General features: G+C 43.4%; 1 protein-coding gene across 1 annotated transcript in view; it reads left to right on the plus strand.

The window, feature by feature from the left end:
- Positions 1–291: 291 nt before the first annotated feature.
- Positions 292–27,847, plus strand: part of si:dkey-10o6.2 (uncharacterized protein LOC100124608 homolog) — a 66,991-nt gene continuing 39,435 nt past the window's right edge. Inside the window, exon 1 of the mRNA XM_068046261.1 lies at positions 292–444. Coding sequence (XP_067902362.1) covers positions 292–444 — 153 coding nt within the window. The remainder of the gene's footprint in view (positions 445–27,847) is intronic.

The following is a 27,847-nucleotide window of genomic DNA, read 5'->3' on the forward strand; positions in this document are numbered from 1 at the left end:
ATCTTAATGCTGCGTTTCCCTTTGTATTTCTCTTTTATGTTTCTCTGTGTTCTTTGCTTCTTGCTGTTTTCTTTTTTGGTTCTTTCTCTTGCCCCCCATTCCCTGAGAAAATGAGAGAAGAAAGAGTTGCGGAGGTGAGATGGGATGAGGGGAAGCGAGGGATAGTGGATGGGAAAGAAAAGAGGGATAGGGAAAGGAAGAAGCAGGGAATGTTCTGCATCTCTATTTAAATCATTTTGTTCTATCTTTATTTACTGAAAGTTCTTAAGAAACCAGGATCCTTGGAATAAGATGAGCATTGCAGTGGTCGACTTTAGCTCATTTGGTTTGAGAAAAGCTGAACCCTCGGCCATTGAAATGGAACACTTATCCACTGAGATCATAAAGGCCTTCAGTGACCTTGGGTTTGTGTACCTCAAAAACACTGGGATCGAAGATCAAAAAGTGTGTATCCATTTTATTGTCTCAACATAGATATACTAACAGTACTTCCTAACTGTGTGCCAATGCATGCTATATAAATTTCTGTATTTTACTACATAAAAAATAAAATGTCAATATAAAGGGTGACTTAGCTCAACTATTAAACAATAAACCATGTCTGTCATAAAACTGTTAATGCTTGAGATTTTATAACATCAATTGAAGGAACAATTTATAAGCAATTATAAGTGCCTTCTGAATCTGAAAACACATATTTGAAGATATATTCTGCATTTTCCATTAAAGACCTTTGATATGGAGTAAATCCTGTTAGATATTGTAAATTATTCAGTCAATAACCAGACTGCCAAACATGTCACAAGACATCTGCATTGTGCCCTCCCTTCTGCTAACCCTTACAACTATCGATTTGATGTCTCTCTTCTATTCAGGCTCTCATATTAATGTCCCACCACCTCTATCTAATTACTTTTGGAGACGATTGATGACTTCAAGAGGAGGTTGGATGGCTACCTTGCAGGGCTACGGGGATCGAGCTGGGGAGTGGGAATGACAGCATAGCTCTGTGGAGAGCTGGCATGGACCCGATGGGCCGAATGTCCTCCCTTTGTGCCATAAATGACACTATGACACTATGGCTCTATGACTTCCTAGCAGGGCCCTTTCCATCATCAGAGGGAACTGCATAAGTTCCTAGTCCATTGGAATATCTTCATATGATGTGTTGCTGTAAACAGGGCACACCTGGGGCTGGCTTTTAAGTGGTCGCCGCCGTACACGGCAGCAGCCGTAAAAGATGGCAGCCCACACATGGAGTTAACTCCGCGGAGCTGCTGTTATCTGATATGCAGCAGCTCATTGACATGGCTGGGGTGGCAGCCCTGCCGCACCCCGCCGCCCCCCCCCCCCACCCCCTAAGGCATTGAGGGGACGGGCGAGCCAGCAACGGTGTCCAGCACCATTGTGCCAGTGCCATTTTTAAAGGGCTCAGAGCCCTAAATGACAGGTTGAATTTTTAATGTGACAGTCCATTAAAAAATATTGAGAATAATTTTTAAAAACTTTCATCCCCTCTCCCATCACCTGCCCCAAAAGTCTTACATTTAAGATCTTGTCCACTCACACCCCCAAATACTTACCTTGACTACGTGACCTCCTTCTCCCCGCCCCCCGCTGCATAGATCATGAACTCTAACCCTCAATCCCTTCCCATCATGCCCCCAACCAATCCAAAGCATTTGACCCCGCTTTCCCCCCTCCCCCATTGCACTGAGAAAATCACCACCTCCACCTTCCCCATAGGTGACATGCCTCATTTCCCTTCCCAATTGGAAGGTGTGGCATTGCCAGCCACCGGAATGAAGATCTCAGCCTGCCGTTGGAATGGCAGCGGCTGGTATGTTAATGAATGGTAAGTGCCCATCTGCATATTGTAATGCAGGTCCCGTCGTTGAGTGGCGGGGATGCTGATACCGCCGAGATGGTGATGGGCCCTACCAGCGTCGAGGTCGGTGGCGGGCCTTATCCGGAGCAATCTTCATGACCGCCCCCCACCCCCCGGCCATTGTTCCCAATGTAGATGTTTGTATAAAATTCAACCCTTTATCATTTCTCCAGTGTTCTTGACTGTTTCTACTTGGCACCCAATAAATATATTCCAAAATTTTTCTGCTTCTCTGCCTCCATAAAGATCCTATTCTAAGCATCTTAAAGAAGGATAAACTGCACGTGCTGACAAATGCTCTCCTTTTCATTTCCCATGATACATCTCTGCTACCCAGAGTGATTTACGTAATCTGTCAAAAAAGATTGGGAAAACCAGTATGGGGCTGCCAGTATGTAGCAAGTCCAACAAGAGAGGGCGCAGTTTTAGACTTAGTTTTAGGAAATGAAGATGGGCAGTTGGAAGGGGTGGCAGTGGGAGAGCATTTTGCTGGTAGTGATCATAATTCAGTCAGTTTTAACATAGTTATGGAAAAGGACAGAGATAGAACAGGAGTTGAATTTCTCAATTGGGGCAAGGCCAATTTTACTAAACTGAGGAGTGATTTAGTGACAATGGACTGGAACCTGCTGCTTGAAGGTAAATCAATGTCAGAACAATGGGAGGCATTCAAAGGGGAGATTCAAGGGTTTCAAAGTAAACCTGTTCCCACAAAGAAAAAGGGTGAGATGGCCAAATCTAGAGCCCATGGATGTCAAAGAGCCTACAGGGTAAGATAAGGCAGAAAAGGAAAGCTCATGTCCAACACCGAGAACTCAATAATACAGAAAGCCAAGAGGAGTATAGGAAGTGGAAGGGTGAAATCAAAAAGGAAATAGGGAAAGCAAAGAGAGCATGAAAAAATATTAACAAGCAAAATCAAGGTGAACCAAAAGATGTTTCAATACATTAAGAGTAAGAGGATAACTAAGGAGAGAGTAGGGCCCGTAAAAGACCAAAAAGGTAACCCATGTGTGGGGGCGGAAGATATTGGTATGGTTTTTAATGAATACCTTGTGTCTGTCTTCACAAAAGAGAGGGACGATGCAGATATTATAGTTAAGGAGGAAGAGTATGAAGTATTGGATGTGATAAACATAGGGAGAGAGAGGAAGTATTAATGGGATTAACATCCTTGAAAGTTGATAAATCACCAGGGCCGGATGAAATGTATCCTAGGCTGTTAAAAGAAACAAGACAGGAAATAGCAGAAGGTCTGACCGTCATTTTCCAGTCCTCACTCAATACAGGTGTGGTGCCGGAGGATTGGAGAACTGCTAATGTTGTACCTCTGTTTAAAAAGGGAGCGAAGGATAGACCGAATAATTACAGGCCAATCAGTCTAACCTCAGCAGTGGGCAAATTATTGGAATCTATTCTGAGACAGGATAAACTGTCACTTAGAAAGACACAGGTTAATTAAGGATAGTCAGCATGGATTTGTTAAGGGAAGATCTTGTTTGACCAACTTGATCGAATTTTACGAAGAAGTAACAAGGAAGGTAGATGAGAGTAGTGCAGTTGATGTGGTCTATATGGATTTTAGCAAGACTTTTGACAAGCTCCCACATGGCAGACTGGTTTAAAAAATCCCATGGAATCCAAGGAAATGCAGCAAGGTGGATACAAAATTGGCTCAGTGGCAGGAAACAAGTCAGGAATGTGATGGAATACTCTCCACTTGCCTGGATGGGTGCAGCTCCAACAACACTCAAGAAGCTCGACACCATCCAGAACAAAGCAGCCTACTTGATTGGCACCCCCATCCACAAACGTTCACTCCCTGCACAACTGACGCACAGTGGCAGCAGTGTGTACCATCTACAAGATGCACTGCAGCAATGCATCAAGGCTCCTTCAACAGCACCTTCCAAACCCACGACCTCCGCCAACTAGGGCAGCAAATGTGTGGGAACACTACCACCTGCAAGTTCCCCTCCAAGTCACACACCATTCTGACTTGGAACGATATCGCTGTTCCTTCATTGGGTCAAAATCCTGAAATTCCCTTCCTAACAGCACTGTGGGTGTACCTATCTCACATGGACTGCAGCGGTTCAAGAAGGCAGCTCACCACCACCTTCTCAAGGGCAATTAGAGATGGGCAATAAATGCTGGCCTAGCCAGTGATGCCCACATCCCATGAATGAATAAAAAAAAACAAAGGGTAATTGTTGACGGCTCTTTTACCAGTTGGAGGGCTGTTTCCAGTGGCGTTCCGCAAGACTCAATATTGGGACCCCTGCTTTTTGTGGTATTTATAACGATTTGGATGTAAATGTAGGGGACATGATCAAGAAGTTTGCAGACAACACAAAGATTGACCATGTGGTAGATAGCGAGGAGGATAGCTGCAGGAAGATATTGATGGTCTGGTCAGATGGGCAGAAAAGTGGCAAATGGAATTCATCTTGGAGAAGTGTGAGGTGATGCATTTGAGGAGGTCAAACAAGGCAAAGGAATACATGATTAATGGGAAAATACTAAGAAGTGTAGAGGAAGTGGAGGACCTTGGAGTGAATGTCCACAGATCGCTGAAGGTAGCAGGACAGGTTGATAAGATGGTTAAGAAGGCATATGGAATCTTTTCCTTTATTAGCCGAGGTATAGAATATAAGAGCAGGGAGGTTATACTGGAACTGTATAACTCATTGGTTAGGCCACAACTTGAGTACTGTGTGCAGTTCTGGTCACCTCATTGCAGAAAGGATGTAATTGCAGGAGAGAGGGTACAGAGGAGATTTACGATGATGTTACCAGGACTGGAAAAATGCAGCTATGAGGAAAGATTGGATAGGCTGGGGTTGTTCTCCTTGGAACAGAGAAGGCTGAGAGGAGACCTGATTGAAATGTACAAAATTTTGAAGGGCCTGGATAGAGTGGAGGTGAAGGGTCTTGGCAGAGAGGTCAGTGACTATAGCGGGCATAGATTTAAAGTGATTGGTAGAAAAATTAGAGAGGAGATGAGGAAAAACTTTTTTCACCCAGAGGGTGGTGATGGTCTGGAACTCACTGCCTGAAAGGGTAGTTAAGTCAGAGCCCCTCAACTCATTCAAAAGGAGTCTGGATATGCACCTCAAGTGCCGTCAGCTGCAGGGCTATGGACCAAATGCTGGAAGGTGGGATTAGAATAGATGGATCATTTTGCGGCCGGCACAGACACGTTGGGCCAAAAGTGGCCTCTTTCTATGCCTTAAACTGTCTATGATTCTAAGGCAGGAAAAACACAGAACAGAAAGAAACTGAAAAAAAACAGTATGTCAGTTTTTCAAACTGAAAATTCTGATGTTTAAAATCTAATGAGATCCAAATGTTACTAAATCAAAGATGCAAAACACATTCACCATGTTTAAAATGTAATTGCTCCTCAGCTATTCGAAGTGATGGACATCTGCAAGAAGTTCTTCATGCTTCCAAGTGATATTAAAAGCCAATATGCCCGTTCAGTGGACTCTGAGGATCTAAATCATGGCTGGGTTGCAGCAGAGGTTGAAAGGTAGTAAAGCCTAAAAAAACTACCTTCAGCAGAATTATTTCATATAGCAATCCTGAGCCTGAAGAACCAAAATAGAGGTATAGAGTACAAAAGCAAGGATGTAATGCTCAACCTTTATAAATCATTGGTTAAGCCTCAGCTGAAGTATTGTGCCCAATTCTGGGCACCACGAGAGGAGCTTTACTAAAATTGTACCAAGGATGAGGGACTTCAATAATGTGGAGCGACTAGAGAAGCTGGGATTGTTCTGCTTAGTGCAGAGATGGTTAAGGGAGATTTAATAGATCTATTCAAAATTGAAAGGTTTTGATTGTGTAAATAGGGAGAAACTGTTTTTACTGACAGGAGGGTCAGTAACCACAGGACAAAGATTAAGGTAATTCGCAAAAGAACCAAAAAGAGATGAGGAAAAAAATTATGCAGCAAGTGTTATGAACTGGAATGCACTGCCTGAAAGGATAGTAGAGTAGTAACTTTCCAAAAGGAACTGGATAAATACTTGAAGGTGGGGGGGTCGGAATTGCCGGGCTATGCGGAAAGAGAAGGGGATTGGGACTAATTGGATAGCTTGTACAAAGAGGCACAATGGTGTCATGCTGTGCTGGATCCCCAAACACTACTTCAGTATCGTGGTAGTGAGGTTTTGATAGAACAATATTTATGAATAAAACAAAGTAGCTGAAGTTTGTGAATAATTATTTGATCATCTTATCAGTCAATATCTTAGACAAATTTAGGACTGCTTATGTTTTCTTTCTAACAATTTGTAGTGAAAATACCTAGGTAGATATGCATGGCAGAATTTTGCCTGAATGCTTTTGCAGAAGATTAAAGAAGAATTTTCACTTCGGTAGTTCCCTGGGTGGAGTAGATTCCATGGTAAGGTGGATTGTATATGATCTGTGGAGGAAGCAGATTTGGTCAGCAAGATGACATTTCTTGTTCCATACCTTCTTATGTTATAGTCAAGCTAATTAATCAGATGCTAAGTTATGAGTAAAACTTGCCATTATCTTTGCAAAATATAAATTTAAAAACTGTTTGTTCTTCACAGCTTAAATCCTACACGTCCTGGTGACCTGAAGGAAGCTTTTAATATGTCAACAATATCTTCACATGCTGTAAGATCTAAGAAGTTCCAACTATGGTTGTTCTTGAGCTGTATATTGTAAATTTAATCTGGTAAGATAGTGGAATTGAGGGGGATTTGACCAGTCGCTCGTTAGACCAGCTCAAATGAAGTGCCCGTCTTAGTCCCAACCTGCAGTTGGTGGAGGGCCAAATGGCCCTCTTGTAAAGGGAGCTGATCATGGGGGAAGGTAGGCTGAAATGTTTGGAAATTGAGGTCAAGACTACAGGTGAGCCCCTGGGTTCACGCCCCATGATTTCCCATCCCTTCCGATTCCTACCACCCCCTCACCCCATTTATATTCTACTCCCCTGTTGTCTTCACTCTCTGTCAACATCATACTGCCTCCTCCTCCCTGTCCCTCATCCTTTCTCCCATTACTACAATCTCACAGCCACCTCTATTTGTTCTCACTATCCCCTGGTTCAGTCACCTCCCATTTTGCCTCCCCTTCCCATTCTGCCATCTCTCCTTTCCCTGATCCCTTATGCTACCTTCCAACTCTTGCTCCTATCACCTCTGTTACCTCTTCCTTGTCTCTCCACCAGTTCTCACTACCTTAATACCTTTCACGTCCATCATCTCCTTACTCCTTTTTCCCTTCCCGCCAGTTGTTCACCTCAACATCCTATTGCCTCCCATCTTCCTCACTCCCATCTCCTTGCCTTCACACTCCCCTCCATTACTTTCTTCATGGCCTGTTACCTCTCTTCCCCTTACTTCCCTTATCTCCTCAACTCTTTCCCACCCACCATCAGCCTAAACCTAAAATCAGGTTTCTAGACTAAGCTGGAAAACCACTTAGTATTTTCAACCACCTGCTTATGCTATAAACTGGTGGTTCTCAAATTGAGGTCCACTGACCCCATAGATCCGTAGAGACTTTGCAGGGGGTCTGCAAAATAATGTGAATATGACCAGTTGCTTTGATGATACATGCTGTTGACCATTATTTTGATTTCCTTCATCTGCTTGAGCAGCACAACCGAGAGCTCATGCCCCAGGAAGTTCAATGTCAAGCCCAGGGTCCTGGTGCTCTCGCATAGCGAGACACTGGTAAGCGATTGCCAGGCAGGCACTGGGATCGAAGCAGCTCTGGAAACAGGTGTATAACCAGATTAACGGGGCCTCGGAAAGACTGAGAATCCTGCAAGAGGAGACGAGAGGCCCCAGAGGCTCCAGAAATTAATTCTGAGGGAATGACAACATGTCAGCCCTGTCCTGGGACCTGGACTGACAATCAAGCTTCATTCACTCAATACAGAAGATGGGCCTGTGACTTGCCCTGGACTAAACCCAAGGTCCCAGTTACAGGTGATCCCTTTTGGAAAAAATACCACACACCAGGCAGTCTGTCAGTGATATTCCAGCACATACAGGCTAATAAATAGCAGAGGAGAAGGGAAAAAGCCCTGAAACATAAATAACTGTGCAGTCAGTAGGCAGGCAGTGGAGGGTTACATCTGATATGGTGCCCCTGTTCCCAACAGGAGCCACAGAGCCTAATCCCACTCCTGGAAGAGTAGGGAGATGTCATATAGTGAAATATTCAACAGGTGTGTTGCTGAACCTGTAGGGTTACCTTTCAGCTGAAGGGAAAATAAAAGTTTTCACATTATCAATCACGTCAATATTCATTATATCAGAGAGCCCTAGCAAAATTTCATGCAAGTCCATTGAACAGCATACTGATGAACTTCATTCGGAAATGTTAATATGCAAGGAGTTTATAGTATTATCCTTTAGATGTTGATCTATGATTACAAATCCATTTGAAAAGGGGTCCTTTGACCAAAAATTTTTGAGAACCACTGCAATAAATAGACGATAGTACTATAAGCACTTTAAAAATGTTGCCAGTCTTTGGGCTTTGTACTATGAAATGGACCAGCAGAAAAGAACTGGAGAGGGACATTGGAAAGGTGATGGGCCAATGGCAACCACAGCGGCTGAGGCCTGAGCATGGTTTGGAAATAAAGTAGTGAAGGCTCAAGGCATCAATGGGCAGGCTGAACAACAGGAAGTGACCAATACTATATGGGAAAGACTGAAATTGGTGAAAATGGTCCAGAGGAATGTCTGTGGCAGTTGGAAAGAGTGACCATTGTAGCAGATGTAGGAATGGTTTGGAGCCACACTGGTGACAGGAATAGTGGCAGGATGGGGTCTGCTGAAAAAAAAAACCTTGCTGGAATTCTTAGAAGATCTGAAAAGGCTCCCCTTGGAACCAGCTAGACTAGAGATGGATGGGACATCTCAAATGTAAGTAAGCATCATTGTTGGAATTTGGGGAGTCAATTAACCCCTAACCCCTTCACTCTCAAGTTCTGAAATGATTCTAAGTGATAGCCCTTGTTGGTAACCGTGGTTATATTTTATTCAGTAAACTTAAGGATTGGCACATGCGAATGTCTGAGAGGTAGTATCAAAGCACAACAGCATTACCATTACACCCTGGGTAGGAGTGCAATATCCACGCAACTACTCCCTAGTTGTGCCCCAGGTATCGCCACATCTGTCAATGCGACACATAATACCTCTACATTCTCTGTGCTCAGAGAATCATTTCTTATACATTTTTTACATAGCAAAGCCTATGGAGACTAATTTAACCCAGTCATTACCGTGCTATTATTTGAACGGCCCAATTACAAAAGGTGTCATATACCCATCTGCTCACTCAAGCTAGATCAGAGTTTCAGGATCTCTGACTTCCCACACTCAGATTCTTATTTGCTCAGAAACATTCCAATCTTAGTGCCTGGCCAAAGCAATGAATACATGGAGGCCTTGGCACCTAGTTATTTTTCTCAGCTCTACTTACAGTAAGGCTTCTGGGATTCTGCTCATGTATTTACGTCACGTTGCAGGTTGCCTGCTTTCACACCCTGCTAGATTTCTGCTGAAGTTTCGAAACCTTCAGGGTAAATAGAACACTTGGTTCAACTCACAATTTCCTATCATGTCACCTGTCAGCTGCTTTTACACAAGACAGATCACAAGCATGGTTAAAAATATAGTTCAGTACAAGCATTATCAGATCACAACTAGTGAATACTCTAATTTACAGTCAGTCATAGTATTTAAGTTTTTGTTAATTAGGGATTTTGCACAATTTTTATATAATTGAGTGAGAATTTTGATAACCAAGTGAAGCAAGCTTAGAGCTTCTTGAAATTGAAATCAAGAGAAAAAAGACAAATGGTGGCAATGACAGAAATAGTGTGAGAGCTGCAAGAAGAAATTGTACAACAGGACATTTATGTAAACACAAGATTTATCTATCTGGAGTAGGAAAAGCATTATTAATTAATTTATTTTCCAGGAACCAATACTTCTTCACTGTCTTTCATTGGATTTTTTGACAAGTGTCTTCACACATCCTTCAACAGCAATGTGCAACCCTCCCCCACTCCCCACTAAGTCCCACTCAGCACCCCAACATCCAACTTACTACGAGCAATGGCATGAGAGATTTAAATTCTTTTTCTTCTTCTTCTTTGGCCTCCTTGTCGCGACAGACAATGGGTAAGCGCCTGGAGGTGGTCAGTGGTTTGTGAAGAAGCGCCTGGAGTGGCTATAAAGGTCAATTCTAGAGTGACAGGCCCTTCCACAGACGCTGCAGATAAAATTGGTTGTAGGGGCTGTTTAACAGTCGGCGCTCTCCTTGCACTTCTGTCTTTTTTCCTGCCAACTGCTAAGTCTCTTCGACTCGCCACGCTTTAGCCCCATCTTTATGGCTGTCCGCCAGCTCTGGCGATCGCTGGCAACTGACTCCCACGACTTGTGGTCAGTGTCACAGGACGTCATGTCATGTTTGCAGACGTCTTTAAAGCGGAGACATGGACAGCCGGTGGGTCTGATGCCAGTGCCGTACAATGCATCCTTGGGGATCCTGCCAGCTTCCATGTGGCTCAAATGGCCAAGCCTTCTCAAGTGCCACTGGCTCAGTAGGGTGTATATGTTGGGGATGTTGGCCGCCTCGAGGACTTCTGCATTGGGGATACGGTCCTGCCACCTGATGCCAAGGATTCTCCGGAGGCAGCGAAGATGGAATGAGTTGACACGCTGCTCTTGGCTGATATACGTTGTCCAGGCCTCGCTGCCGTAGAGCAAGGTACTGAGGACACAGTCTTGAAACACTCGGACTTTTATGTTCCGTGTCAGTGCGCCATTTTCCCACACCCTCTTGGCCAGTCTGGACATAACAGCGGACGCCTTTCCCATGTGCTTGTTGATTTCTGCATCGAGAGACAGGTTACTGGTGATAGTTGAGCCTAGGTAGGTGAACTCTTGAACCACTTCCAGAGCGTGGTCACCGATATTGATGGATGGAGCATTTCTGATGTCCTGTCCCATGATGTCCATTTTCTTGAGGCTGATGGTTAGGCCAAATTCATTGCAGTCCTGTCGATGAGTCTCTGCAGACACTCTTCTGTGTGGGATGTTAATGCAGCATCATCAGCAAAGAGGAGTTCCCTGATGAGGACTTTCTGTACTTTGGTCTTTGCTCTAAGATGAGCAAGGTTGAACAACCTGCCACCTGATCTTGTGTGGAGAAAAATTCCTTCTTCTGAAGACTTTAACGCATGTGAGAGCAGCAGTGAGAAGAAGATCCCAAACAGTGTAGGTGAGAGAAAACAGCCTTGTTTCACACCACTCAGGATAGGAAAGGGGTCTGATTAGGCACCGCTATGCTGAATTGTGCCTTTCATATTGTCATGGAATGAGGTGATAATACTTAGTAGCTTTGGTGGAGATCCGATCTTTGTTAGCAGTCTGAAGAGACCACATCGCTGGCGAGGTCAAAGGCTTTGGTGAGATCTATGAAAGCAACGTAGAGGGTCATCCGTTGTTCGCAGCATTTCTCCTGTAGCTGGCGAAGGGAGAACAGCATGTTAATGGTGGATCTTTCTGCTCGAAAGCCACACTGTGCCTCAGGGTATACACGCTCAGCCAGCTTCTGGAGTCTGTATAAAATGACTCGAGTGAAGACTTTCCCCACTGTGCTGTGCAGGGAGATTCCACGGTAGTTGTTGCAGTCACCGCGGTCACCCTTGTTCTTACAGAGGGTGATGATATTGGCATCGTGCATGTCCTGTGGTACTGCTCCCTCAACCCAGCACAGACAAAGCAGGTCATGGAGTGCTGAAAGTATAGCAGGCTTGGCACTCCTGATTATATCAGGCATAATGCCGTCCTTTCCACGGGCTTTCCCACTGGCTAGAGAATCAATGGCATCACGAGTTCCAATTTTGTTGGCTGTGCATCCAGCTCATGCATGAGTGGCAGAGACTGGGCTGCATTGAGGGCGGTATCAGTGACAACATTTTCCCTGGAGTACAGTTTTAGGTAGTGCTCCACCCAGCGGTCCATTTGCTTGTGTTGGTCAGTGATTGTATCCCCTGATTTAGACTTGAGGGGGGCGATCTTCTTGATGATTGGCCCAAAGGCTCTCTTAATGCCATCATACATTCCTCTGATGTTTCTGGTGTCGGAGGCCAGCTGAATACGACTGCATAGGTGTTGCCAGTAGTCATTTGCACAGCGCCTGGCTGTTCTTTGTGCAGCGCTTCTGGCTACTTTAAGTGCTATGGATGTTAACTCACTGGGGGCTTTCTTGTAGTTCAACAGTGCAGTGCAGTGCACTTAGCGGCTATGACAGGTTCCAGCTCTTCAAAGTGAGACTGAAACCAGTCTGCATTCTGCTTCTCGCGTTTGCCAAAGGTGGTCATTGCTGAGTCCTAGATGGCGTCTCTGATGTGGGCCCACTTGGTCTCTGCATCCCCTGCAGGACTGTTTTGAAGGGCTTTTTCAAGTGAATTAGAAATTTTACAGTCAAGTAAAGTAACTCTTGCCTTTTTTGTTATTTTAGTAAAGCAAATATGAATAAAGTTTAAGTCCTGCTGTTTTCACTTACATTTTTTTTAGAAATGGCCTTGTGTCAATGATAATCCTGAGTTTAGAGAATGTCTGGAATTATTCTTCAAAACCTGTGAGCAGCTCTCTGTCCGAATAATGAAAGTGATTGCACTGGGCCTTGGTTTTGAGAGTGATTTCTTTATTGAGAAGCACAAAATGATGGGCAGTTAAGTATCTGTTTCAATAACAGTAAAATCTGTCTCTCTTTTTCTTTAACTAAAGATCTCTCCTGCATTTAAAGATCTCCTATATGTTAAAGAAGGTGGGCTAACTCCAGGCAAGTGGTCGGTGTTTCAGTAGAAACACCAGCCAATTTAAGCTGAGGACGCTGAAGGCAATCGTTATCCCACTTCACTGAAGAAATTTTGTTGGACAGTGTGACAATCTAATGGAAAATTCAAATTATGAAAGTGTTTGTTATTATTTAAAAGGAAAATAATTGCTTTCATTTTCTCATTTGTTGGTTAATGGTTTTAAAAAAAACATTATGTAACTAATCCTCCTTTCCATTTGTTATCCCATCATCAATCAGATTACAAAAGAAAAATCAGAACCAGCAGCCAGGATAGACCCTTTCTCCATCAGAACATTATTGTGTGACCACAACAAGGCTCCCACACGACACACAACTCGGCTCCCACACGACACACAACTCAGTCCCAAACTGGAAGTGAATCTCCCGGAGCCATGTGTCAGCACAAGATTATGACAAGCCTGATATCGACATAGGCCTAGGCTGAAATTAAACTGGGTCACAGGTGGTTTTAACTCTATCTGCCCAGCAGAAACTGGGCAGTTGGTCGTTAAAATCCCCCACATTACATACCAGCCTTCCTGCTCCCGGGATCTGACTGTTCAGACTTTTAATCTACTCAACTGAGCCGGCAGCAAGAACATGCTTCCAAAGCCGGTTTGGTCACTTTGTAGACATGAATGCCGGACTTATGTGGTTCGGACATGATGGCAATTTTAACTTGGTGGCCTGAGTGGTAAACTACAGTGACTTTACCGCCAGATGAAGAAGGTAGGAAAGAGGACCCAGGCCAGAAGTGGTCCAAATATTTAAAATTTTTAACGTTTTTTACTTTCATTATGGGGCCAGGAGGAAAGCTTAGGCCTCCCCTGCCACGTACTCGACTCCAATCCCCCACCCAATCTGATCAATGGACCCCATGAGACAGCCCCAGGAGGTGATCCTCCATCCTACCTGCTATCAGCAGGTGACCACCAAGCCATGTGACCTTCCACCACATCCCACCCGGAACATATGGGAAGTCGATTGGCTGATTTAAATCAGGCCCAGGATTTAAAATACCTCAGGTCTATTTCTGCAGCAGTAAGTTAACTTTTAACTCACCCTGCTATGCAGCTGCTCAAAACCAGCCTGACCTGAGAATGCTAATACACAAACGAAAGTTTGACCTACATGATAGTGATGTTTAATTTTTAAGTAGATCGATTTATGAGCCTGTATGGAGGAAAGAATAGCACACAATTGGCTGGATTTTATTGAGGTCCCAACATAGCGATCCGTGGCGGGGAGGGCGGCTGGAAAATCTTACCAGCAGCGGACTGCCATGGAGCTCGACGCCGGGAGTGCCAGGACCGATCATCCAGCTGGCGGTAAGGCTACGTGGTAGCCCTCTCCCCCCACCACCCCACCCCCGCTGCTGGGTGACGGGACCCGGCTTTACGTATTTAAATTAAGAAAATAAATAAATTTAAATAAGTTGTAAGTGATCTTACCTGGTGCCTGGGATCTTCCGAGTGGCGACCAGCACTCACACGCCTTCACTTTCCTGTCCAGGGAAAGCTGACACCACCGAGGTGGGGAAGGGCGGTACTTAGGATTTTCAGTGTAGTGGGGGAAGTGGGTGGGGGCGTTTACAGGGTCAAATGTAAATTACTAGTATGGGGGGCAGGGGGGATGACCTCTGCACTTTGATCTTTTTTGGGGGTAGGTCAAGTCTTGCAGTTAAGTGTTTGGGGTGGGGGGAGAGGACAACTATTACAAATAATTGTTCTTGCGGGGGAGGGGCAATAGTTTATTTTGCAATGCATTTGGTGAGGGGGCAGGGATAGGCCTTTAAAAATTTAAATGTGGCGACAGGGCTGGCTTCACAGTGCCTGCCCCCTCCATGTGATTTGGGGGGGAGGGCAGCCCGACCGGCGTATTATCTTGGGTCATTGCACAGTAGATCACGGTGGCGTGACAGCGCATGTTGTTCACCCGCTGCCATTTCCGACACCGAGAGAGTGAAGAACATTCAGCCCAAACTATGAGTAGTGAATGAGCACAAGCATTAAAACATTAACTGGCCTATTTTAAGTGAATAGATTTATTTCTAATTTGTGACTGCAATGGATGAGTAACATAATTTACCAATGTACTTTTTTTTTCAGTTTTATCTTCAAGATATGTCATAGGAAATACAATAGTATTTATATAGAACAGCTTGGAAGTTGTCCGTCACATAGGATACCTTATCTGTTGGACAGAAACATGGAAAAAATGAAACAAATAAAACAATGAGTTCATGGTATTCATTTTAATTTATTGTACAATCTCTTAAAGGTAACCAAAATCCTACAACGCTTCGAGTTCTGTCTTATCCGTCAATACAGAAATCTTCTGTGAAAGGACGTCAGATCCGATGTGGAGAACATTCTGATTATGGCACATTCACTTTACTCTTTCAAGATAAGACTGGGGGTTTAGAGGCAAGTGTAAATCTCCACAATATGATTTCAGATTTAATTGTTTTCTATTTGTGTTGTAATATGTTCCTAAAGCACCTTTTCAAACTTTGTTTACCATTTGGTAATTTGCTAATGTACTACTGTGTTTACATTTAAGTACTGCCCGCACATTCCTAAGGTTCTGAATTCTAGTTTTATAAATGGTACTTTCAGCGCACTTTCCCTATCATCACACATTTATGTTGCAGCAATATTTTTGTTTTCTGTTCGCCTTGAATTTGTTTACAATTAAACAGACATTAATATGGCAGAGAGTATTGCACCAGCAAGAATTATCGCCCTGCGGCTTCTTTAATTATTACATCAATATTATCAGCCAAGATAAGCACAATCTCCAGCTAAATGATGTCTTATCTTTTGCTCTTTAAGAAAAAGACCAGCAGGATCTCAGATTCAATTCCTAGTCTATGCTGAGTTGACTGATTGAGGGGCCATAGGTGTACATAGAGCATATGAGCTAGGGAGAGTGGATAAAATAACAGCAAAGTTTCCTGCCCTTGATCATATCCAGTGACCTCTACAGGCTACTCCATGTGTGGATGTTAGGATATGACAGAATTAGACGTGAATATGATTCGTCAACTCATGTGCCAACATTCATTGTTAAGTTTCAATGCATGAAAGGTGGCCACTATGGGCAAGGTACAAGAGGGCTCCCAGTGAATTGGTATCTTCAGGAGAAGCGATAAATGTGGAAGAAAAATAGGATGGGTGGGGTGGGGGGACAGATGGTTTTAATGTGATAGTTGGTAGTGTTCCATCACTTTACAACATCTGTATTTTAGGTTATGCACAAGTCTGGCCAATATATTGCTGCTCCCTACATCCCAAGTACTGTTCTTCTCAACATAGGTGACCTTCTGCAGAGGTGGACATGTGACACATTGATATCCACGGTGAGTTGGAACCCGTTTTGGTAAAAATATGGTCATTTGACCACATTCTGAATACTTTTTTACTTTTCTGCAGCCAGATGCAGATGAAAACTTTGGGAGCTGAAATTCCTGTGTAGATTTTAGCACACTAACATGTTCACGTGAAACTCCACAGTTTCGTCAAGAACTCGAATAAAATTGCTGTATTTGTAATGCATTGCTTAATACACATATGTGAAATTATACCATTTGTTATTTGAATGAAATCATTCAATGGTTTGAACTATGCAGTTTTGTCCGAATGCATTAACCAATGTTTTACAAATATTACATTGGAGAATGTGAACTCACCAATTAACTTTCAGATTGGATAGTGAAGTAATCGACTGAATTTAATCATGGAAGCTGAATTCCAATTAAATGGCTATGCAACCAGAGGGCCAGCAACCTCAGCAGTGCCACTGCTATCAGTGAAGCTGCAGTTGCAGGATGAGGGTGCATCGATGGCTGGTTGCCCTCAAAGAGTAGTAAGTGGGATCTGGGGATGCCAGGGCCAGGCTGATGGGCCCCAACATTGGACAGAGGGGGGGTGAGTTGGTCACTGAGGGAGGTAGTGCTGTTGCTAAGGAGGTGGCCATTGCCACTGGGGCCTCCTCCATGGGCCATGGAGTGCCCCAAGAAAACGTAGGGCCACCTCAACTGGAGACCACAGAGGTTTCACTGGACAGTCTCCTCACGCAGCAGTGGGCCCCCCAGCCGCTGGCAAAATGCCTGCAGAGGCAGGAAGTGGCCCTTAACTGACCACTTAAGTGGCTGAATTGGGCTCCTGGCAGATGGCACATCTGCCAGCTTTCCCACTGCTGGCAAAGTGGCATTGGCAGGAAGATGTTGGGCATGCTGCTGCGAGGAGGCTCCAGCGGGGAGGTGCGCCCTACTTTTTGCGTATTCCATCGACCATGGAGGGCCTTCCCACACCATTTTGCCAGCCTTCCTAACTCCCAGCCCGTCGCCAAGGGACTGATAAAAGTCTGCCTATATTTGTTATTTTACATACTTAAGTGAATAATATATATTTTTTATTCATTCATGGGATGTGGACATCACTGGCCAGGCCAGCATTTATTTCCTATCCCTAATTGCCCTTGAGAAGGTGGTGGTGAGCTGCCTTCTTGAACTGCTGCAGTCCATGTGGGGTAGGTACACCCACATTGCTGTTAGGAAGGGAGTTCCAGGATTTTGACCCAGCGACAGTGAAGGAATGGCGATATAGCTCCAAGTCAGGATGGTGAGTGACTTGGAGGGGAACTTGCAGGTGGTGGTGTTCCCATGCATTTGCTGCCTTTGTCCTTCTAGCTGGTAGAGGTCATGGGTTTGGAAGGTGCTGTCGAAGGAGCCTTGGTGCATTGCTGCAGTTCATCTTGTAGATGGTACACCCTGCTGCCACTGTGCGTCGGTGGTGGAGGGAGTGAATGTTTGGGGTGGTGTGCCAATCAAGTGGGCTGCTATGTTCAGGATGGTGTTGAGCTTCTTGAGTGTTATTGGAGCTGTACCCATCCAGGCAAGTGGAGAGTATTCCATCACACTCCTGACTTGTGCCTTGTAGATGGTAGACAGGCTTTGGGGAGTCAGGAGGTGAGTTACTCGCCACAGGATTCCTAGCCTCTGACCTGCTCTTGTAACCACAGTATTTATATGGCTACTCCAGTTCAGTTTCCGTTCAATGGTGGCCCCAGGATGTTGATAGTGGGGGATTCAGGAATGGTAATGCCATTGAATGACAAGGGGAGATGGTTAGATTCTCTCTTGTTGGAGATGGTCATTGCCTGGCACTTGTGTGGCGCGAATGTTACTTGCCACTTATCAGCCCAATCCTGGATATTGTCCAAGTTTTGCTGCATTTATTAATATTAATAGATACATTGAATATTATGAATAATGTACAGTTATAATTATAAATTAATTCACCAATATTCCCACATGTGAGATCCTTTTCCTGTTTCACGTAAAGGTCGATCAATAGTTTTGTTCAAAATCAGTTATCTTTCCATTCTTTGTGTGTTCAAAGCAAAGTCTATTTTCCATGGGCAACACTTATATTCCCAAATCTGCACATTTGTACACAATGATTTGGGATAATACATTGCAGGGGAAGCAATTATTCTTTTTACTGATATTTTACACCGGAGGTTGCGCACCATACTTTCCTGGGCTTCTCAAAAGTCAGAAAGCGATACCCAGTCAGACTGCATCATTCAGACTAAAATTAATGATTGGATTTATTTACATGATACTTAATTACATTAATGGAAGACATCTCCAAGAATTGTTTGCAATCTAGTTCTTGACTTTTATTTAACTTTAAGCTGTTTGAGAAACCAAAATGCTAAGAGTCTGAAATTTTACAGTCAATTTAAGAAAGTTTTAACTAAGTCCTATTTCATGACAGCAACATGGATATGTATGATTGCAACAGAGGAACTGGGAATTAATGAAAATACCCACCATGTCTTCATTCCTTAAGTCTCCAAGGCTGACTGCATAATACCAACTCAAAAATATTGTTTCCCAATAGGCTGTAATTATGTTATCAATCAATATTTGGCATTTAGGATGGAAAGTATGAAAGGCTGATTTGTGGCCATTGTGGCTTCAGTTGTTCTTGTCAACAGACTTACACATCAAATAGTTTCGGTTTTTGTTCTAAATGTCAACCTTACCTTGCATTGCATTAGCATCTCAAAAATATGAAACAAATTACTTATATCAGAAATTATCAGTATACACAATCAAAAGCACAAGAAGTGAGAGGTTGCATCCCTTCAAAATCAGTAAGCTGCCTTTAGATGTATTTGCATATTATGACATTTCTCTCAGCACACAGATAAAAGAATTATTTTCAGAGGCTCATTTTAAATTCAAATGGATAGATTTTCAACTATCCCTCAGCATCAAAGCAGCATTGAGGGCCAGTCAGCCATTTTAAAACCCACTGGATATTAATTTCCAATCTGAATTTCCAGTTTTATGCACAGATGGTAAGTTGAAAATCTACTCCACAATATGCTGGCTTACCTAGAACTTCACATGCAATGTATACTAGACATTGTATGGCTTGAAGCCAGGTGAAGATCGACATTGGTCATAGTTGTATCTAGCCCAAAATTTTCACACATCGATCTTAAGACGCTCATTGCTAACACTAACCTTGTGCTGCTTTGCTTTCATTCTGTGTTCGGTATAAAGTAGCTTAAAGTCTAATCATTTTACAATGCAAAGCATTATATTGTAGAGTGACTTTTTCACATAAAAATTACAAGCAGAAAACATTTATCTACATTAGAAAAATATTTTTATCACATTTTTAGTGTGATAAAAAGTCTCCTGACCTCAAGGCTGAGATCAATACTGCAAAATGTTTTAGAAGCTAAATAAGAAGGGCTTTGTCTCAATTAACCTAAATTAACCATGTTCTGTGTTATCATTTAGTTATCTTACTGAAAAGCAATCTTCTTGCCCAGGCTTCTGACAGTAACTTGTGGTAGTGCTCCTTTTTTTCATGTGGCAGCAACTTACCTGTTCCTGATACAGCCATTTTTAATATTATTGGGTCTTTGAGCCAATTCCTGGAAAAAGTCTGAGAGGATGGCAGAGGTGAGAGAATGGGGAAAGGGAAAACAGGAGGAGTGGAACGGTTTAATATGTTTCCTTTCAATTAAAAGTGCTTGCTAGTGTTTTTTTTTGTAGTAGAAGATTAATATTACCATATTAAGATGTCTCCTTATATTTCAATCATAATATCTCCAGTATTGGTGTTTGTTTCTGCTTCTTAGTAATTGTGCTGAAAATGACCAACTCAGAGATCCTAGAATTTCCAAGAACATGTCAATACTTAAAAAAAGAACGATTTTTAATAGAACCTTAAAAGATGGCCCTAACAAGGAGAATATTACAAATCTGTACAAGCGAAGAGCGACTCAACAGAATCAGGCTCCAATATGCCACAAGACATTAGGTACAATGTAAAAATAATAGAGAAAGAAAAATGGGGGACGATAGAGAAAGAGATAGGGAGGGAAAGAGAAGAAATAGAGCAGCAAAAAGGTTATTTGCAAGTTGTTGAATTCCTTTGCTTTTTAGTTCAACAAAAGATGTAAGATATATCATCCTTTTGGTTAGTCAGGGGCTGGATTTTCCAGTCCTGGTTTGGTTAGAGTTGCTGAAAAGACTACAACCCATTGATTCTGCTTTACAATATATAACACTTAACTCTACAACCCATTGATTCTGCTTTACAATACATAACACTTAACTCTACAACCCATTGATTCTGCTTTACAATGTATAACACTTAACTTAGATAAATAATTGCTCTTTTTTATAGGTACATCGAGTCCTTCTTCCGCAATCTGATGACAAGGTGTACAAACCTAGACAGTCATTGGCTTTCTTTGTTCATCCAGATAATGATGTAATCATCAAGTGCTGCAGTGGATCTAAGAAGTACCCTCCCATCAATAGTCTGCAGTATCTACAGCAGTGTTTCAGTTCTACGTACAAAATGTAACAAATTATGTGATCTAAAGGGTGGGCACAGCAGCAATTAGAGATTTCAAGATTGCATAGAGAAGTCTCAAAATCAAGGGGATGTTAACGGATTTCTGATAAGCTATGATGTGATTACTTCAACTACAATTTCTGAAGGGTGGTGGCAGAACATTTTGGGGCCCTAATGTGTGATGCCACAGCAGGGATAGGCACCAACATGTTGCATCACGGACATTTTACATAATTATTTACTCAGCCACGGACATGGGGGCAGTTAATCTGTATATAAAGTGTATAGCCAATCTAATGTCATCAAAACACAGTCCGATTTAAAACTGATTTCTCCCTATAAATAAAGTAGCTAAGCATACAAACACCAATGGAGAGCAGCACAACTGTATTAGCTAGCTAGCAAGCAAAATAAAATGCAATGCCAATGCGAATTACTTTTGTCGACAGAATAGAGCTAGCTACAACATGTCATGGGGTAGTAGATGGACCTTATCGGATGACCTCTGTGTCAGGAGTGCAAATTCATCCAATAAACCATGAAAGTCAGGAGAGGATTGTTGGTGATTATTGAGGTGAGGCAGTAGAAAGATGAGCAGTAGGTAGATGGACCATTTCTCACACTGTTGTTGTCACAAGACAATGTGGTCAATGTTTGTGCAACTTCTCCACCTGCTTGTAACATGTACCTGAAGACAGGGCAGCCAACAAAAGGGCAGTGATCTCCAAATCAGGAGAATTTTATAGGATGGAGAAGATAGTACTTCAGAAGAGTCATGTAAAACAGAAAAGCAGAGTGGGACAGGAAGGGACGGAGAGATTAACGGCAAGTAGCCAAGACTAGTTTATTCATCTTGACAGGCTTTTAAACTAGGTCCTAGATTCTAAAATACAGAAACAACAGCATCTCTCATAAAGAAAATGTCATTTGCTCTTGAAAGCTCGTGAAAATATTAGATAAACACAATTACAAATAAAGAGCACCCTTCAGTTCCTCCAATAAAACAATTCTTTTAAATATATCTCAGTCGATCATTGTCAATTTCTATTCAGCTCTGACGACAATTATTAACAAAAAGCTTTTCTGCAAAAAGTTAAGCAGTTGTTACTGCATGTATTATTAAATCACAAAATGTTTCGTCACTATCTGTAAGATTGTACTGCAGACTAACCAATTTATGTCCAAGCCAAATCTCTTCCCAGTTAGCAAAGGTGCACTTTTAACATAATGTAATTATATGATATAGACAACGTTTAAATGACATTCGCCACTCAAGTTATCTGCCCTCAAAATAGATAGTAAATGATGCACACTGCAGTTACTGGTATGTGACATACTTGTAAAACTTGTCCTTTAATCCAATTTGATGCAATAAAAATCAGTTATTGACTGTTTCTAACATGGTCATTGAAACATAACAAATTTTTACTATGTCTTCCCCCACAGTTTTTAAAACAGCAAATGCAGCGTGGATTTTGTTAGGCAATCATAGACAGTTCATCAAAGATTAAGATTTATTAAAGCTGTCTGTTACATTGTATTTGCTAACTATTGTATATGGGTCAGCAGCATCCTTTTTTGCCAATATCAGTCAACCACAATACTCTGTGCTTTTCCTGAGGAACATACAATGATAAGTTTTGGAGATTCCTTGGATTTTCTTGTCCATTTTCCTCCCAATACAAGTTCTGCAGCAATGTAATTCCAATGGATAGCAGCAAAATTGTGGCATTTACATAGAAATAAAAGTTCAGTAACTTTCAACATGTCACTGAGTTTGCGTCCCAAGTGAAAGTAACATGTGCCAAAACGTAGAAATCAAGATATTCTCTAAATGATTTTTGCCATTTGAAAATAAGTTTATATAAAACAAGCCTTTAAACTTGTATTTTAAAATAACCTTGCTGCTAATTTATTTCAAAACACACGGTTATGGTTTGGAGCAGGGGTGTCCAACCACTTTGCATGGAGAGCCACATTACAATTTCTTGTCTTGCATAGAGGGCCAGTGAGACAATTTCAGAAAGATAAAGGCATTAAAAATTTATTTTGCTATTAATCAAAACAACAAATGTGCATTTTTGTGAAGAAGCTTTAAATGAGATTAATTTATTGATTTTCTTCCTCTTCATTATGTTGGATACTGATTTAGAGTCATAGAGTTTAGATTTAGTGAGTTTTTTTTTGCTTGCACAAGTAGTCACTGTCTGCCCGCACACTTGTGTAGTGATGTGGAGTATTCCGGATAGATGGCCTTCTGTTAGAAGTGATGATGATTGCTCTCTCTCCCTCTCTGTCTATCTGTCTATCTCTCTCTTTCTATGTGTCTCTCTCAACCCCTCTCTGTGTTGTCCCCCTCTCTGTGTTGCTCCCTCCCCTCCGTGTCATTCACCCGCCCCCTCCCCCATGTCATCTTCTCCCTCTGTGACCTGTGAGCTCTCTCTGTTTCCCCTCCCCACATCCCCCCCCCAACCTCAGTCCCCCCATGGCCGGGAGTTTACGTTGGGCAGGCGGGAGCTGGCCACCAACTGAAATGTCGATGGCGAGCCTGCTTCCGCATCGCCTGGAGATCTGTTCCATATTTTACGGGTCCCCAAGCTTTAATTGTTCCCATGCGGGACTTCCACCCACTTGAGGGAGGAAGTCCCGCCTCATTGAGCTGCCAGCCAATCAGCAGGCCAGCAGCTCTTAGTCCCAGCAGCACCACCGGAAGTGGTGGCTACTGCTGGGACTGCAGCCCAGCCGACCATAGAGGAAGACATGGAGCTGCGAGTTAAGGAAAGTTTTGGTTGCCTCGCTGGGGGTAATCAGTTGGGGCCCCGCGAGGTAGGGGGGTCGGTTGGGTGTAAGGTGGAGCATTCCCAGGCAGCTTTTCCCGGCTCCAGGACACCTGTTTGCCTCACGTAAAATCCATGTGGAGGGGGCCACAGGCCCTTAAGTGGCCGTCAAGTACCCTATGTAAAGTGCGGCGGAGGCAGGAGTGGGTCGGGAAAGTCTCCTGGAGCCTCCTTCTTGATTTACGCCATCCCCCCACCATCATACCGCTCATTTGGGGTGGCGTAAAATTCCGGCCCACCTCTCTCTCTGTCCATCCCTCACCTCTCCATCTCTCCCACTCTCTCTGACACCCACTCTCTCTCTCTCCCCCCCTCAACTACAGTCTCTCTCTTTCTATCCCCCGGCTCGCTCCCTCTGTACAACCCCCCCACCCCCACCCCACTTTCTCTCTGACAGTTGCTGAGAGCTGGAACAGCACTTCTGACCCAGCAGGTCCCAACTTTTTTTAAAAGCCTGCCAGAAATCACAAAGATGTCTGAAGTTCAGAAGCACAGTTCTGTTTCAGCACCTGCCAGCTGTAAAACTGACACTTGTGATTTTTTTAAAAAGCCAGTCTGAAAAAGCCAATGGGAAATTTCTCGTCCATGAAATTACCAGTCACAGACCTCAAAAATATTTGCCAGAAACACTGGTGTCCATGTATGGACATGTTGCCAAACCCTGTGCCACAGTGAATTTTTGATCTCTTATTTCACTAAATTCACAGTCTCAGCCATGCTTCTGTGAGGAGATACAGTGGAAGGGGTGACAAGACATTGCCAAAGGAGAAGGAAGTAAGAAACTTTGGCTGGAATTTTGGCAGGAGTGGGCTGGAGAGTGGGGAGGCAGGAGCATAAAATGTAGTGGGAGGTGGGAGATGCCGTTCCCGTCGCCTTCCTGCCCCTGCTGTAATTTTACAAACGGCAGCAGAAGTGACAAACGACCCACCTGCCCCAGCCCCATTCAGGCCCTGAAGGGCCCCTCCGACCGCCACTGGAATATTAGCAGCAGCAGGCGGACAGCTCCGAGGCCACCCAGTAAAACCTGACGACCTCCTTGCAGGCTGTGGTGGGGGGCCCTCCTGATTGGGCTCCCTGTGCCTGATGGCGGGGTCACCCGTGACACAAGCCATCCCCACTGGAGCACCTCCCCTCCCCCTCTCGAGCGACACACCCTGACTCAACAGCACCCAGCCGATTGTCTCTGGTGAGGCCCCACACACTTACCTGAATTCCGAGGCCTCATCCATGTTGCCAGTCCTGGCTGGGTGCAGTCCCAGCAGTGGCCATTTAAGGATCTGGGCCACATAAAATCATGGCATAGCTTCCGAGCTCAGTGGAGGCAGGCTTGCCACTGACTTTTTCTGCCGGTGGGCAGGGCCTCAGTCCTGACATAAAATTCTGGCCTTTGTCGCTGTAACTTTCAGATTGTTGGCTCAGGCCTGGAAGAAGTCTTGGCTGCAGGATATGTTTGATCTAATAAGAGGAGAGAAAAGAATGGAGTAAATTGGAAAGTAGAACAAAAAAGCAACAAACTGCAGTTCTTACATTTTTAAGAATTGCACAATTAAGTAAATGTCCAGTTGCTTCATAAGGCACCTTATATGGTTGAAATTAAGTGTGACATTGTTAACTTTCCTTGAGATTACTTCCCCTCTTTACCATACCATTTATTTATCTGTTTTGTCTGTTTCAATTTTCGTTGGCCTTTTGTGTTTAAAGTGACTTTTATTGGTCATTTCCCTGTGGTTCAGTGAGTAGCTGAGTTATGTAGGCCAGTAAGAGTCCAGATTTGATTCCTGGTCTGTGCTAAATTATCTGAACTCAGCCACAACCTAATCCTAGAATACAGACTGCAAAATTGATGAGGCTTGCTGCACCTGATCAATATGCAAGACCCTGCCGGAAGAGTATAGCAACATAGAAAATAGGAGCAGGAGTAGGCCAGTCGGCCCTTCGAGCCTGTTCTGCCATTCATTATGATCGTGGCTGATCATCCAACTCAGTAACCTGTTCCCGCTTTCGCTCCATACCCTTTGATCCCTTTTGCCCCGAGAGCTATATCTAACTCCTTGAAAACATACAATGTTTTGGCCTCAACTGCTTTATGTGGTAGCGAATTCCACAGGCTCACCACTCTCTGGGTGAAGAAATTTCTCCTCACATCAGTCCTGAAAGGCTTACTTCATATCTTTATTCTATGACCCCTGGTTCTGGACTCCCCCACCATCGGGAACATCCTTCCTGCATCTACCCTGTCAAGTCCTGTTAGAATTTTATAGGTTTCTATGAGATCCCCCCTCACTCTTCTGAACTCCAGTGAATATAATCCTAACCGACTCAATCTCTCCTCATACGTCAGTCCTGCCTTCCCAGGAATCAGTCTGGTAAACCTTCGCTGTACTCCCTCTATAGCAAAACATCCTTCCTCAGATAAGGAGACCAAAACTGCACACAATATTCCAGGTGTGGTCTCACCAAGTTCCTGTATAATTGCAGTAAGGCATCCCTGCTCCTGTACTCGAATTCTCTCGCTATGAAGGCCAACATACCATTTGCCTTTTTTACCGCCTGTTGCACCTGCATGCTTACCTTCAGCAACTGGTGTACGAGAACACCCAGGTCTCGCTGTATATTCCCCTCTCTCAGTTTATAGCCGTTCAGATAATAAACTGCCTTCCTGTTTTTGCTACCAAAGTGGATAACCTCACATTTATCCACATTATACTGCATCTGCCATGCATTTGCCCACTCGCTCAACTTGTCCAAATCACCCTGAAGCCTCTCTGCATCCTCCTCACAACTCACCCTCCCACCCAGTTCTGTGTCATCTGCAAATCTGGAGATATTACATTTAGTTCCCTCATCTAAATCATTAATATATATTGTGAATAGCTGGGGTCCTAGCACCGATCCCTGCGGTACCCCATTAGTTACTGCCTGCCATTCAGAAAAAGACCCATTTATCCCTCATCTTTGTTGCCTGTCTGCCAACCAGTTTTCTATCCATTGCAATACACTACCCCTAATCCCATGTGCTTTAATTTTACATGCTAATCTCTTATGTGGGACTTTGTCGAAAGCCTTCTGAAAGTCCAAATAAACCACATCCACTGGCTCCCCCCAGTTACATTCTCAAAGAATTCTAGTAGATTTGTCAAGCATGATTTCCCTTTCGTAAATCCATGCTGACTCTGCCCGATTCTACCACTGTTCTCTAAATGATAATGGACTCTAGAATTTTCCTCACTACCGACGTCAGGCTGACTGGTCTATAATTCCCTGCTTTCTCTCTACCTCCCCTTTTAAATAGTGGGGTTATATTAGCTACCATCCAATCTGTAGGAACTGTTCCAGATTCTATAGAATCTTGGAAGATGACCACCAATGCATCCATTATTTCTAGGACCATTTCCTTAAGAACTCTGGGATACCATCAGGCCCTGGGGATTTATCGGCCTTCAATCTCATCAATTTCCCCAACACCATTTCTCTACTAATACTGATTTCCTTCAGTTCCTCTCTCTCACTAAGACCTGTGTTCTCCAACATTTCTCGTATAATATTTGTGTCCTCCTTTATGAAGACAGAACTAAAGTATGCAGTTAGTTGGTCAGCCATTTCTTTGTTCCCCACAATAATTTCCCCTGTTTCTGACTGTAAGGGACCTACATTTGTCTTCACCAATCTTTTTCTCTTCACATACCTATAGCAACATTTACAGTCAGTTTTTATGTTCCCCGCAAGCTGGCTCTCATATTCTATTTTCCCCTTCTTAATCCATCTCTTTGTCCTCCTTTGCTGAATTCTAAACTGCTCCCAATCCTCAGGTCTGTTGTTTTTTCTGGCAAATGTATATGCCTCTTCCTTGGATCTAATGCTATCTCTAATTTACCTTGTAAGCCATGGTTTGGCTACCTTTCCCGTTTTACTTTTGCGCCAGACAGGGATAAACCATTGTTGCAGTTCATCCATGCACTCTTTAAATGTTTGCCATGACCTATTCACCGTCATCATTTAAGTAACGTTTCCCAATCCGTCATAGCCAACTCGTGCCTCATACCTTCGTAGACTCCTTTACTAAGATTCAGGGCCCTAGTCTCAGAATCAACTACGTCATTCTCCATCTTGATGAAGAATTCTATAATATTATGGTGGCTCATCCCCAAGGGTCTCGCACCACTAGATTGTCAATTATTCCTCTCTCATTACACAATACCCAGTCGAGGATGGCCTGTTCTCTAGTTGGTTCCACAACGTATTGGTCCAGAAAACCATCCCATATACACTCCATGAATTCGTCCTCTGTGGTATTGTGACTGATTTGCCCAATCTATATGCAGATTAAAATCACCCATAATTAGAGA

This window comes from Heterodontus francisci, chromosome 14 (assembly GCF_036365525.1).
Source record: "Heterodontus francisci isolate sHetFra1 chromosome 14, sHetFra1.hap1, whole genome shotgun sequence".
Lineage (NCBI taxonomy): Eukaryota > Metazoa > Chordata > Chondrichthyes > Heterodontiformes > Heterodontidae > Heterodontus > Heterodontus francisci.